Source organism: Solanum tuberosum, unplaced genomic scaffold, assembly GCF_000226075.1.
Source record: "Solanum tuberosum cultivar DM 1-3 516 R44 unplaced genomic scaffold, SolTub_3.0 scf00265, whole genome shotgun sequence".
Taxonomy (NCBI): domain Eukaryota; kingdom Viridiplantae; phylum Streptophyta; class Magnoliopsida; order Solanales; family Solanaceae; genus Solanum; species Solanum tuberosum.
In genome coordinates this window covers 187,658-200,162 of record NW_006239189.1, presented here as the reverse complement: position 1 = coordinate 200,162, position 12,505 = coordinate 187,658, and the positions used below count along the sequence as shown (strand labels likewise).

Genomic DNA, 12,505 nt, shown 5'->3' with positions numbered 1-12,505 from the left:
TTCCATAATAAATAGTTCATAAAATTGAGCCTTTTTTCTTTATTTGGAGCTACCATTAATAGACGATGTATTTTCGAGCTATTTGGTTAGCCGAGAACATAATAGAAAATAATTTGACTTATTTCGATTATATAGTTTAAAAATATTTTAGATCATTTTTCCTAAGACAAATCTATGCAAAATATCATAACTGATGTGGATAAGCTTTCTATATATCTTTTTATTTTAAATGCATAGTGCTGAGAGATCCAACAAGTCAAGTCATGAGAGTGAAATTTTGATGCTACAATAGAATTATTTTCAAATATAGAAAAATCTCATGTTTTAAGATAACTATTAAATAAATGTTACATAAAATGGTACTTATCACTCAAGAATGCTAGCTATCATATATGAGGAAGATAAATATCTAAATCTGGTGTTTAATTTTTAAGTTCTTCATTAATTAGTACAGCTGACATATTAGGGATGGTCCTTTAATTTTTGGAGCTACAAGCTACAAGCAGTACTCTTCGGTTTAAATTTGTTCGTTTGATTTCAATAAAACTTAATGATCCTAACGATACGTACAAATTTGTCGACACAACTTGCTTTCAATTCACACTCCTCCTTTCTTTTTCGTTTAATTTGTATGATAGTAAATTATTGAAGATTGTATTATAAAAAAAAATCGTAATCTAAAATAAGTACATTTTTTTTTTTGATTTTTCAAGCTGTGTTCGAAGCTTATATTGAAGCTCCAAATTAAATTTAGATCTAACACCGCAAGGTCCATTTAAGGAGCACACTTTTAATAAAATTTTCTACCTACCCTAAATTGAAATTTCGAAATATTTGATTAAGAATGAAACAATGTCAGCAACCATGTTGATAAGATATACATATCTATTTGTTACTTTTGTGTATTCAGTTGCAAGTTTTGCAGGTTGGAGCATTAAGGAAAATGTCAGCATTATTACATGATTTCAGTATTTCTTCTTTTCTGCTTATCTTAGTCCTCTGCTCTCTAGTACAAATCATTGAAGCACAAGGTTACAGTCGTCTTCTTCCTCAACAAGAAAGTAATCTTTCTCATTCTTCGCATATAAAGTTTGAATCTTTACCGAAAAAATCCATTTTTATGAGTTCTTGTTGCAACCCCAGATGAAGATTTCATGGTTTCCATTTAAGCTGATAAGTCTTTTTAAAAAAAAACTGTATACTACTTTTATGGTTTTGCAGAGAATGCTCTAAAAGAAATAGCGGAGCAGATGGGTAAAAAAGACTGGGATTTTGATTTGAATCCTTGTGATGGCAATACAAATTGGACTACACCAAAAGTTGACAAGATATCGATGTATGTCAACAATATAACCTGCAATTGCTCTACCCCTGATGGTTTCTGTCATGTACAAAGCATGTGAGACTTCTTCCTTATAAATTTGGATCTTCTTATTTGCCCCCAATTTCTTCATTATGGGTGTTTTTGGTATTAGGAAAATGTTTTCTAAGCCATCTTCAATTTCTTGAAGTTTTCTTTCCAAAGAATAGATATTTTCCACCAAAGATCAATTCCAACTCTTATTCCGACAAGAAGGTTACTCGGATGGTAAGCACCTCCACCCCCCAATCCTAAGGTGGTTCGAGTCTCCAAGGGCAGGGCCGGCTCTTGCTTGATAAATTTAAGGCACATGCCTTAGGCCCCCCCAATTTTTCATCAAAAAAAAATTATGTGTTAATTTTTTTAATTAAAAAATAATTATTTTTGCTTAAAAAGTATAATTTTAAACAAATATATATTATTTTATTATTTTTAACGCCAATCAAATAGAAGAAATTAAGAAAACATTATTTTGTATGTTTATATTCTCTTCGCTAACACTCGTATTATTTATCTTTTTAAAATTCTTTTGCACTTTTATTTTTAAATTTTTTTTGTATAAAGTTTAGAGTAATACACTATCAAAAATATAAATTAATAGTCGAAAAATTGAACAAAAGTGACTTACAATTTTTCTTTTGTTTGTTTCTTCTTAAATATTCAAGTATTACATAAACATATTAAAGTAGGGTTATACCAAGTTATCAATTTCTTGTATCATATTTTATGGTTCTTATTCTTATCTTTATGTGAAGTTTGTCAACTTATTACTTATAGTATTATGTTAACAATTTATATAATGATTGCCTCAGTAAAAGAATATTTTTCAATGTTGAATTGATAAAATATTACTTAAAATTAATAATTAAAAAATGATATTAAAAAAAAATCATTTTAAGAAAAGATATCAAGTAATAATTTGCAACTTAAAAAAGTTTAAAAAATAAACAACTATATTTGATATTTATATAGATTTTAGGCCTCACTTAAATTTTGTTTTAGGCCTCAAATTACGTTGAGCCGCCCCTGACCAAGGGTACAAAAAAAGGTAGGAGTTCCTAGAGAGGGTAAAAAAAATTATACATTATTATCAACTTTTGATGCAAAAGAACAAATCAGGAAAACATTGAACACCTGATATGAGTGGCATAGGCACCTACTTTTATACCCCTAAACACTATAAAATGATCCCCAAGGTAAAGAGGATTTTTTTTCCCAGGAAAATGAACTTTATTTACCAGCTATAACAGTAAAGTCATCATATAACTATTTTTTTGGTCACATAACACAACATATATGTTCCTTAGCTTCCTCTATGTCAAAACATTGTTTAGGGCTAATGAGAGCATATAATTGTAATAAAAAATGAATTTCCTAATGATGAGAATATTGAAACCATTCAGTATATTAGTCATGGGATATGGTTGACTAAGAAATTCCTCAAAAGCATAAAGCTAGCTGACTTTCTCTTTCTCTATAAAGAAAGAAATAAGGACTTATTTGGTTGAGATTTTTTCCTAATATAAATAACTTTATTTTTGTTGTTAGTCAGTATGTTTAATTAAGCCAATTTTTCTGAAACCAGTTTGATTAGCACATGGGGATCCGGAAATTTTGAATTAATAACAACCTTTCATTCATATTTGGATTATGTAAAGCAAACTTCTAATATCTTCTTATAATGTTAACAGATTACTCAAAGGACAAGATCTTGCAGGTGTTCTCCCTCCCTCCCTGGTCAAGTTGCCTTACCTCAAGACAATGTACTGTTTAACTGACTTTGATCTATATTTTCAAACTCTTAGGAGTTTTACTTTTTTTACCTGAGAAATATATTGTTCAACATCTGTCCTGCAGTGATGTCGCGCTCAACTATTTGAGTGGTACTATTCCCCCTGAATGGGCATCTATCAAACTGGAATTTATGTGAGCTGCACTTTAATTGCACTTAATACTTTAATTTAGACATTACATAAAAAGGTCCCTTTAATTTGAACTATCCAATAATTCAGGTCTGTTATGGTGAATCAACTCTCTGGGCCGATTCCTAAATACTTGGGAAACATGACTACACTACGTTATATGTATGTTCTCTTGGATTTCACCACACCCATGAGGATAAGTAGTCCTTATTTTAACATTTATTGAGCTGGACTGCAAAACTTTCAGGAGTTTGGAGAATAACATGTTTAATGGAACTGTTCCAAAAGAACTCGGAAACATGGTTAATCTGCAGAGTCTGTAAGGCCTTCCTAACTAGCCTCCTTTAGATGAATTGAAAGGTTTTAGAATATCTTGACTAGTCAGTTACCTTTTGCTTTGTGCAGGACTCTTAGTTTTAATAATCTCACAGGTAAGTTGCCCGAGGAAGTCAATAAACTCACAAAATTAACAGATCTGTGAGTAACTCTGAATATACTTCTGATATAATGTCCTCTAGGTCCTATTGCATTCCTGTTTTTCTGAATTCTCCTTCTTTCCCTTTTGGTATCAATGCAGTAGGCTGAGCGGTAACAACTTCACTGGAATATTTCCTAGTTTTGAGAGTTTGAAAAACCTTCAGAAATTGTGAGCATTTTCACACCATTTGATGTGTAAAACCTAGTAATTCCAAGTTAAATTTAAATTATATCAGACTTCATACTTGGTTAACAGAGAGATTCAAGCTTCGGGTTTTGAAGGACCTGTACCACCAAGCATTTCTGTCTTGACTGAAATGAAGGAATTGTGAGTTGTTTTCTAGGTTGCATACTTTCTTTAGTTGCTTATTATGGTGTCCCCTTTTATTTGGTTGGGATTTTATATTAATTTGATGTCTTTACAGAAGAGTCAGTGACTTGACTGGAAGTGCTTCAGAATTTCCACCGCTTGAGAACATGACAGGCCTAACAAGATTGTAAGTAATTCCATTACTTTCCATAGTTTTTGACAGTGTTCTCTTTCCTGAGACTAATTTGGGACTGCAGGATGTTGAGGAGCTGCAATTTATCAGGGAAGATTCCTTCTTACATAGCTAATATGCCTCAATTGAAAATTCTGTAAGTTTTCCACCTACCTACCTTCACTCTGATTTGTTTTCTTTCCTTTCTTGAAATCCTTTTCTTTCCCCATTCCATAACCAGTTGTTTTAACAGAATCATGTATGCGGGTCTTCTCTTTTATTGTAGCGAATTCTGCTCAATGTTTTTAGACTAGGAAACAGAAGGAGGGGTTATTGAAATTGAGTCTTAATTAAATGTGAACATCATTGTAGTTCTATTTCAGATGATACAGCACTTCTGGAGTACCTCCAACATTTGTGACCCTTTAATTGCACATGTTTATGCATGGTTTCTACTATGCATATGCTTTCACTGATTGATCGTCTTCTTTCAGTCTAGAAGATCAATGGAAATTTTTTGGCTCATAAATACATGGTTTTGTTAGCACTTAAGCTCCCTCTCATGTGGCATTTCAACCTTGCCGAAATTCTTTCATTACTTAATCTCAAGTTGGTAAAGTATTGTTTCTGGATTGAATATGGTTTTCTCTTGGGGCAGAGATCTAAGCTTCAACAGGCTTGAAGGACAGATCCCGGATCTGGAGAACCAGGACAGACTGGAGCTCTTGTAAGTGACAAACTTAACATACTCTAAATTCTTCTTTTAGCTCGCCTGACTCTATGCCACCCATAAATTCAAAGCCAACTTCTTCTCCTTAATTGAAATACATATGATAAATTTAAACTTGAGACTTGGATGCCAATGTGCTGAGTCTTCAAACACGTTTATTGTAAAGAAATTTTAGTTTCTGACATTTCATAGGTTTTTGAGAGTTTGATTCATTTATTTTGAAGTTTTTTGTTCAAATTGATATCTGTTGATTTAAAGATTTTGCTTCACAAGGTACCTGACAAGCAATAGACTTACTGGACCAATTCAAGATTGGATCAAAAGTAGAAATTCCAAATAGTAAGTTTATTACTTTTGATTAGCACGGTTTTGCTTATAACCTACTCATGCCAATGAGAATGCTAGATTCTCTTTATCTCAAGAACTTAAGATTCTAAAGGCATATAGCCCATAAATGCCAAATTTTCATACACATCGTATCCCTAAAATAATTTCTTTTTGTGCAACACACTTGTTGATTTTGCTATGCTCCATTTGCAGTGTCATAGATCTATCTTACAACAACTTCAACGAAAGCTCTGTGCCAACTACTTGTCGGGAAACCCTGTATGTCTTCTTCCCACTCATTTTTGTCATTGGGACACCAGCTGTTGTTATCTCTAAGCCACATTTCCTTCTTCTTATCAGAAACTTGTTCAAAAGCTATAACTCAACAAAAAAATCGTAAGTTATTTAACTTGTCTTATAGGACACAAGATGCATCGTTTTTCTCTTTAGAAAATTATCAACTGGTTCATGCCTTCTGACCCTCTTTCCAACTTGATACAGAGAACTTGGGAAATGCTTGTCAAGTAATGATTGTTCAAAGAGTAAGTTTATCCTTCTACAAGACTATGATTCATTTTCTCTCTATCTAAGATTTAGAGCACTTGAAAATTTCGTTTCTTATTGTGTCTGTCATGTTACATAGAGGCAATGCTAATTTGTATTAATTAAATACAGATTGGTATTCAGTGCACATAAATTGTGGTGGAGAGAGTGTGACAATAGGGGACATCACTTACGAAGCAGATGAAGATTCCGCAGGTGCTGCAAAGTTTGTTTACTGGAAAGAGAGCTGGGGATCCAGCAACACCGGGGACTTCTGGGATCGTCCCATAGCATTGAACGAGTACAAGGCAACTAATATATCTTCAATTAAGGGACATAACTCTGAACTATACACGACAGCTCGGCTCTCAGCTTTATCTCTAACTTACTATGGACGTTGTTTAGCAAATGGAAACTACACTGTGACACTGCACTTTGCAGAGATTGTTATAAGAGATAACCGATCTTTCCAGAGTCTCGGAAAACGGATGTTTGATGTCTATATTCAGGTTAATTAAATATTAATCTGATTATTGAATCCAGGTTTAGGTGCTGTTTGCTAACAATTTAACTGGATGCAGGGTGAGAGGAAGCTCAAAGATTTTGACATTAGAACTGCTGCTGGAGGAGTTGATGAAGCTTTGACAAGAAAGTTCAATACATCTGTAGAAGATGGCATTCTAGAAGTGCGCTTTCAGTATGCTGGGAAAGGAACAACAGCTGTCCCTAGAAGAGGAAGCTATGGCCCTTTAGTTTCTGCCATCTCTTTTGAAGCTAGTAACACTACTATTACCCTTTGGTTCACTTATTTCTCTTTCACAGACTCTCTTAGACGCACTGTATACACTTTATTCTATTACCTTGGTGACCTTTTACATGATGAAATTATGATACTGCTTCCACATGTTAATTATTCTCAGAGAGCCTAGAGAAAAGACTTCATCTTTTTCCTCAAATCACTTTAAGATTAAAAGCATAAAAACAAATGTAAGTGCATTTTACACTCTTCCTCTTCCTTTTTCTATATCATAGATTTCAAGCCCCCTTCAAATCACAAAAAGATGGCTCACATCATTGCTGGAGTAGTGGCGTCCTCATTAGTTCTCCTTTTTACAATATTCTTTGTTGCTTGGAGGAGAAGCAGAAACAGTATGTCAAAGGAAGAAGGTGATGCTTCAGTACCAGCCTATTTTGTGTCTTACTTCTTAAATAGATAGAACTTACTGTATTGTGTTCTCTATGATTTCCTGAAAAGTTCTTATCAAAATAAAATGATGGATTTTGAAAACAAGAACATTATGGAGATGCACATTTCATATTAGTACATGATTTTCCACATTATATGGAAGTGTTACACCTTTTAAATGTTTTTTCCCCCTGCACATGTACAGAATTAAGAGGACTAGATCTACTGACTGGTGTATTTACCATCAGACAAATCAAAGCTGCGACAAACAACTTTGATGCTGCAAATAAAATTGGGGAAGGTGGTTTTGGCTCTGTCTACAAGGTGCATCTCAATCTGATCACTCACAAGCTTTCTACTCTTTCTCTCTCCACATACCAATGCCCTCATCCCATGCAGTCTTTTACATACACATGCGAGCAGAGGCAAATCCAAGAATTTAACTTAATGGGTTCAAGGTTCTGATTCTTTGAAATTATGAGTTTAAAACTTAATATTTATTACTCCCCCTGTTTCAATTTGTTTGTCTGATTTTGACTTGTCAGTTGCCACGAAGTTAAAGAAAGTAAAGAAAACTTTTCAATCCTATGGTCTTAAATCAAAGATAGATAGAATGTACCAAAATATCATTTAATCTTGTAATCTTAACATGTAATGTGGAAAGTTAGAATTAAAGAGTTGCCAAAAAAGGAAAGAGACATTCTTTTTTAAACAGACCAAAAAGGAAAGTAAGACAAACAAATCGAAACGGGTGGAGTATATTTTTAAAGATTTTCTCATATTACTACAGTATAAATGAAAAAGATGGGTTCAATTGAAACCATTGTCAGAACTATAGGTCCACTGTCCACTGCAGGGCACACTACAAACCAATTACCTAGAGCCTTTTTTGTTTAGCTACAACATCTAAAAATGGAAGTTATGCATAGACATCCATGACCTGTTTATTTCTTCTCTTTTTTTTTAATTAATAAACAGGGTACACTACTGGATGGTACCGTTATTGCTGTTAAGCAGCTTTCATCCAAATCGAAACAAGGGAACCGTGAGTTTGTAAATGAGATAGGTATGATCTCTGGTTTACAGCACCCAAATCTTGTCAAACTATATGGATGTTGTGCTGAAGGAAATCAACTTCTATTGGTGTATGAGTACTTGGAGAACAATAGCCTCGCCCTTGCTTTATTTGGTAATTTACTATCTTTGCTCATTGTTTTCAGTTACAACTTACAAGTCAAACAGAAAATAAGTTAAATGAAATAAGAAGAAATATTGTTCTTTTGTAATTAATGGAAGAGTTCAAAATGAGAAGCCAATATATGATTCTATGTGTGTGTGAATAAGAGAAGGTATGAATAGATTCTTAGTTCTCATTAAAATGCAGGTCCAGAAGAACATCGTCTCCAAATAGACTGGCCAACAAGGCAAAAAATCTGCATTGGGATAGCAAAAGGCTTAGCTTTCCTACACGAAGAATCGTCATTAAAAATTGTTCATAGGGACATCAAAGCAACAAATGTACTTCTTGACAAGAAACTAAACCCAAAGATCTCTGACTTTGGTCTGGCCAAACTTGACGATGAGGATAAAACACATATCAGCACTAGAATTGCTGGAACCATGTGAGTTTTGTGACAAGTTCTCTTGTTCATGTTTATGTTTTGTGTTCATTTAGTAAGAAATATATATTATGGCACGGATGTATGTTGTTCTCATCCATGCAGCATATATACATTTAACATTGCTAGAACCCTTACATTCTCTCTTTCTTGCATTTTCGATATCTTATACAAGGTAACTAGCAATAGTTTACATATTCTTAACCAAAAAGGGTGGTGAAGTTACAAGGACTAGAACATAATGGCCTGGCTGCCCTTAAAGAAGACTCATTTGAAAGCTTGATCATATTTCTGGTATTGATTGCATTACTTCAATTTGAGTGATAGAAATTGTTTCTGGCCTATGTATCCTCTTCAAATCTTAAAGTTTCTTCCAATGAACTTAACTTGTATCTCATCACAATCAACCATTCTTCATATACTGAAATATCAAACATGAAGTTGATGCCACGTTTAGAAATAACACATGCATGAATCTAACGTTTCACTCTGTTCTGCAGAGGATATATGGCACCTGAATATGCACTATGGGGCTACTTAACCTACAAAGCAGATGTCTACAGCTTTGGAGTTGTTGCGTTAGAGATTGTTGCTGGGAAGAACAATATGAAATATCGCCCTAATGAGAAATTTGTTTGTCTTCTGGATTGGGTAAGGAATCATTATCCCTGATATTAATTCCTATGTTTCAAACTTTTGAACCAGTATCTTTGCATTTTATTCAGGCCCTTGTTCTACAAAAGCATGGAAAACTGATGGAACTAGTAGATGAAACATTGAGTTCAGATTTCAAGAAGGATGAGGCTCTAAGGATGATAAACGTAGCTCTGCTATGTACCAATCCATCTCCAGCACTTAGACCAACCATGTCTGCAGTAGTCAGCATTCTTGAAGATCATCTTGACCTTCCTGAGTTTAACTTGGAATCAAGATCCCATGATGATGATGATGATGAGCTCAAGTTTCAAGGGTTAAGAGACAAGTATGACGAGATGCGGAGCTTGAGCGAAAGTCAAACACTTACTCATTCATCCAACACTACACGAAGAGATTGCTCTTCCACTACATCTGAATCGGCTTAATTAAATTCACAGTCAGATCAATATTGTGAAACAAAGAGTAACATACTATGGACTATATATGTGATGTGAGTGTAATAGCCTATACTGGCTATACAGATACTACTTTGGAAGAGACGCCATTCCAAGCAAATGGTAAACCTCTACTACTAATACTAATGTCTGGAAAACAGCCATGAGAACTGATACGAATAAGGAATTTGAACCTATGAGTTCATCCTCATAAATAGCAAGTGTTAGTATGTTAGTACTATATATATAGTCATTGAGAATTTACTTTTTTTGGTCTATTTTATCTTTGCTATTAAATACTTGTGACACCCCAACTCAAGACAAGAAGTCTCACATCAGTAAAACTACAGAAGAGATGTTGGATATATAAGTAAGCATGTTTTACCAACTAGTGACGCATTTTAAAGTCATGTGGGTCTAAACTTAGAGTGGATAATATCACTAGCGGGTTGGGCCGTTACAAATGTCATGAGAGCCACTCCAGTGTTAGCACCCAACAGGGCAAACATCAAAGATGAGTATTTATGGTAAGAAACTCAGGGCAAATACCCATGATGGCATATCTCATACGGTGGGGCAAACCTCAGCGAGGACGCTGAGTTCATAGAGTGGGTATATGTGACGCCCCAACTTATAAGACAAGAAGTCTCATATCGGCCTCGATGAGTCCATAGAGGGGGTATATGTGATGCCCCAACTTAGACAAGAAGTCTCATATCGGTCTCGATTAGTCCATAGAGGGGTATATGTGATGCCCCAACTTAAGACAAGAAGTCACATATCGACAAAAACATAGAAGATATGTTGGGTAAATCAGTAAGTACGTCTTACCAACTAGTAACGCGTTTTAAAGTCGTGCAAGTCTAGGCTCAGACTGAACAATATTTAGATGACTTATACTCCCTCCGTCCACTATTAATTGTCATACTTTCCATTTTTAGAGTCAAACTTTAAAAACTTTGACTAACATTTTAGGATATATTTAATCTTCATATTGATATGTAAAAAATTGCAATATATAGTACTTTTCGTATAGTTTTTGAATATCTAAATTTTTTTGTTTAAAAAATCGAATTAATGTAATCTAATTTAACTTTGAAAATAAGTCAAATTGACTTTCGAAAAGCGCAACATGACAAATAAAAGTGGACGGAGGGAGTATTTATTAAGGGTGATTTGGTATAATTACCCCTATCCTTTATATTTCTTAAGCTTTGTATCAAGTAATAATGAACAACTATTATTGAATAGAGGGAGTATTATGGACTTTGATTACTCTAATAGTTTTTGTAACTCTATAAAGTAATCTATAGTACCTTAATTTGTAGTTCCATTTTAAATAGCTCAAAGACAAATTAATCCTTTTTTCTTTGTTTTGGAGTCACAAAGACAATGTATTTTTGAGCTATTTGGTCAGTTATAAAACATTTTTGAGCTAGTTGATTAACAACAATGATATTTTAAGCCAAAAATGTAATAGAAGATAAATTGACTTATTTCAAATAATTCAAAAATATTTGGAACCCTTTTCCCTAAGCAAAATCTATGCAAAGTATCAAAATATGGCATTGATGAGTATGATAGTTCCATATATCTATTTATTTTAAATGAGTAGTGGTTAGAGTTCCAACAAGTCAAGTCATTAATGAGAGTAAAATTGAGATGCTACGATAAAATAATTTTCAAATATGGAAAAATCTCATATTTTAAAATAAATGTGTTATATATATGGCAGTATCACTCAAGAATGCTAGCTGTCATATCTGAGGAAGATATATATCTAAATCTGGGGTTTAATACAGAGGCGGAGCTAGGTGGAGTTTGTTGGTTTGGATGAACCCAATAGCTTTTCTATAGATTCTATATTTGTATTGAAAAATTAAATAAATATATATGTATGTTAACTTGTGAACCCCCAACAAATATTTTCCACGTTAGAGTTGTGGGTTCAAACCCCACTATCAACTCTTTAAAGGAAATTTAGAACCCCCGCCTCCGGTTTAATATGATGGTGATCCTTTTTGGAGCTACAAGCTACAAGTAGTTCTCCTCGATTTAAATTTGTTCCTTCAATTTTGATGAAACTTATTATCCTTTTTGGAGCTACAAGCTACAAGTAGTTCTCCTCGATTTAAATTTGTTTGTTTAATTTTGATGATACTTATGATCTTAAAAATACGTGGAAAGTATGGATTGTGATGTTAAGCTAAAGTTGGAAAGGAAAAATATGATTGGTTAATCCTCCCATTAACATCTAGAAATCTTGATTAGAGCATAATCCAACGCACAGCTCCAGTAGTCCAGTTAGTTACTGAATGTTTTTTTCTTTTTACGTAGAAATATTATTGTCAAATTAACATCATATATAGCTAGCTAACTACAATAAATTCGATTATCAGTGACAAATAAGTTTGTCATTTATAAATCATATTTCGTCACTAAAAAACTTGTGAGACGAAAAATAATTCGTCACTCAATCGTCACTAAATGTGTGTCTCTAAAAGTATACAAAGACGATTTAGTGCTTCGTCGCTAAAAGTATTATATTAACTACAAAAAGAAAAATCGTCCCCAAATGCTTAAACATTTATGACATTTATTTATCGTAAAAAGTATATTTTTTGTAGATAATAGTATGTTTTGTCACTAAAAAGATTATTACTACCGACAAAATTATATTGTCGCTAATTATTTTACTTCAATCAGTGACGACATCAATTGTCTCTAAAGTTATATGTATTTCGTAGTTGAACAAAATCTAATTTCGT

The 12,505-nt window shown here is 33.4% G+C and overlaps 1 protein-coding gene and 1 pseudogene across 1 annotated transcript; both read left to right on the top strand.

Moving 5' to 3' along the window:
• The first annotated feature begins 529 nt into the window (after window positions 1-529).
• The window catches only part of LOC102578576 (uncharacterized), an 83,467-nt pseudogene continuing 71,491 nt past the window's right edge, over window positions 530-12,505 (top strand).
• LOC107062771 (probable LRR receptor-like serine/threonine-protein kinase At1g53440) lies at window positions 6,633-9,933 on the top strand. Its single transcript, XM_015313778.1, has 6 exons — window positions 6,633-7,008; window positions 7,233-7,351; window positions 8,006-8,216; window positions 8,412-8,649; window positions 9,147-9,297; window positions 9,372-9,933. The coding sequence occupies exons 1-6, from the start codon at window positions 6,903-6,905 to the stop codon at window positions 9,726-9,728; spliced, it is 1,182 nt and encodes a 393-aa protein (XP_015169264.1). The 5' UTR covers window positions 6,633-6,902; the 3' UTR covers window positions 9,729-9,933.

Coding starts and splice junctions, on each gene's coding strand:
- LOC107062771 (XM_015313778.1), top strand. CDS start 6,903: ATGGCTCACATCATTGCTGGAGTAGTGGCGTCCTCATTAGTTCTCCTT. Junction 8,650..9,146: donor ACTAGAATTGCTGGAACCAT/GTGAGTTTTGTG, acceptor TCTGTTCTGCAG/AGGATATATGGCACCTGAAT. Junction 9,298..9,371: donor TTGTTTGTCTTCTGGATTGG/GTAAGGAATCAT, acceptor CATTTTATTCAG/GCCCTTGTTCTACAAAAGCA.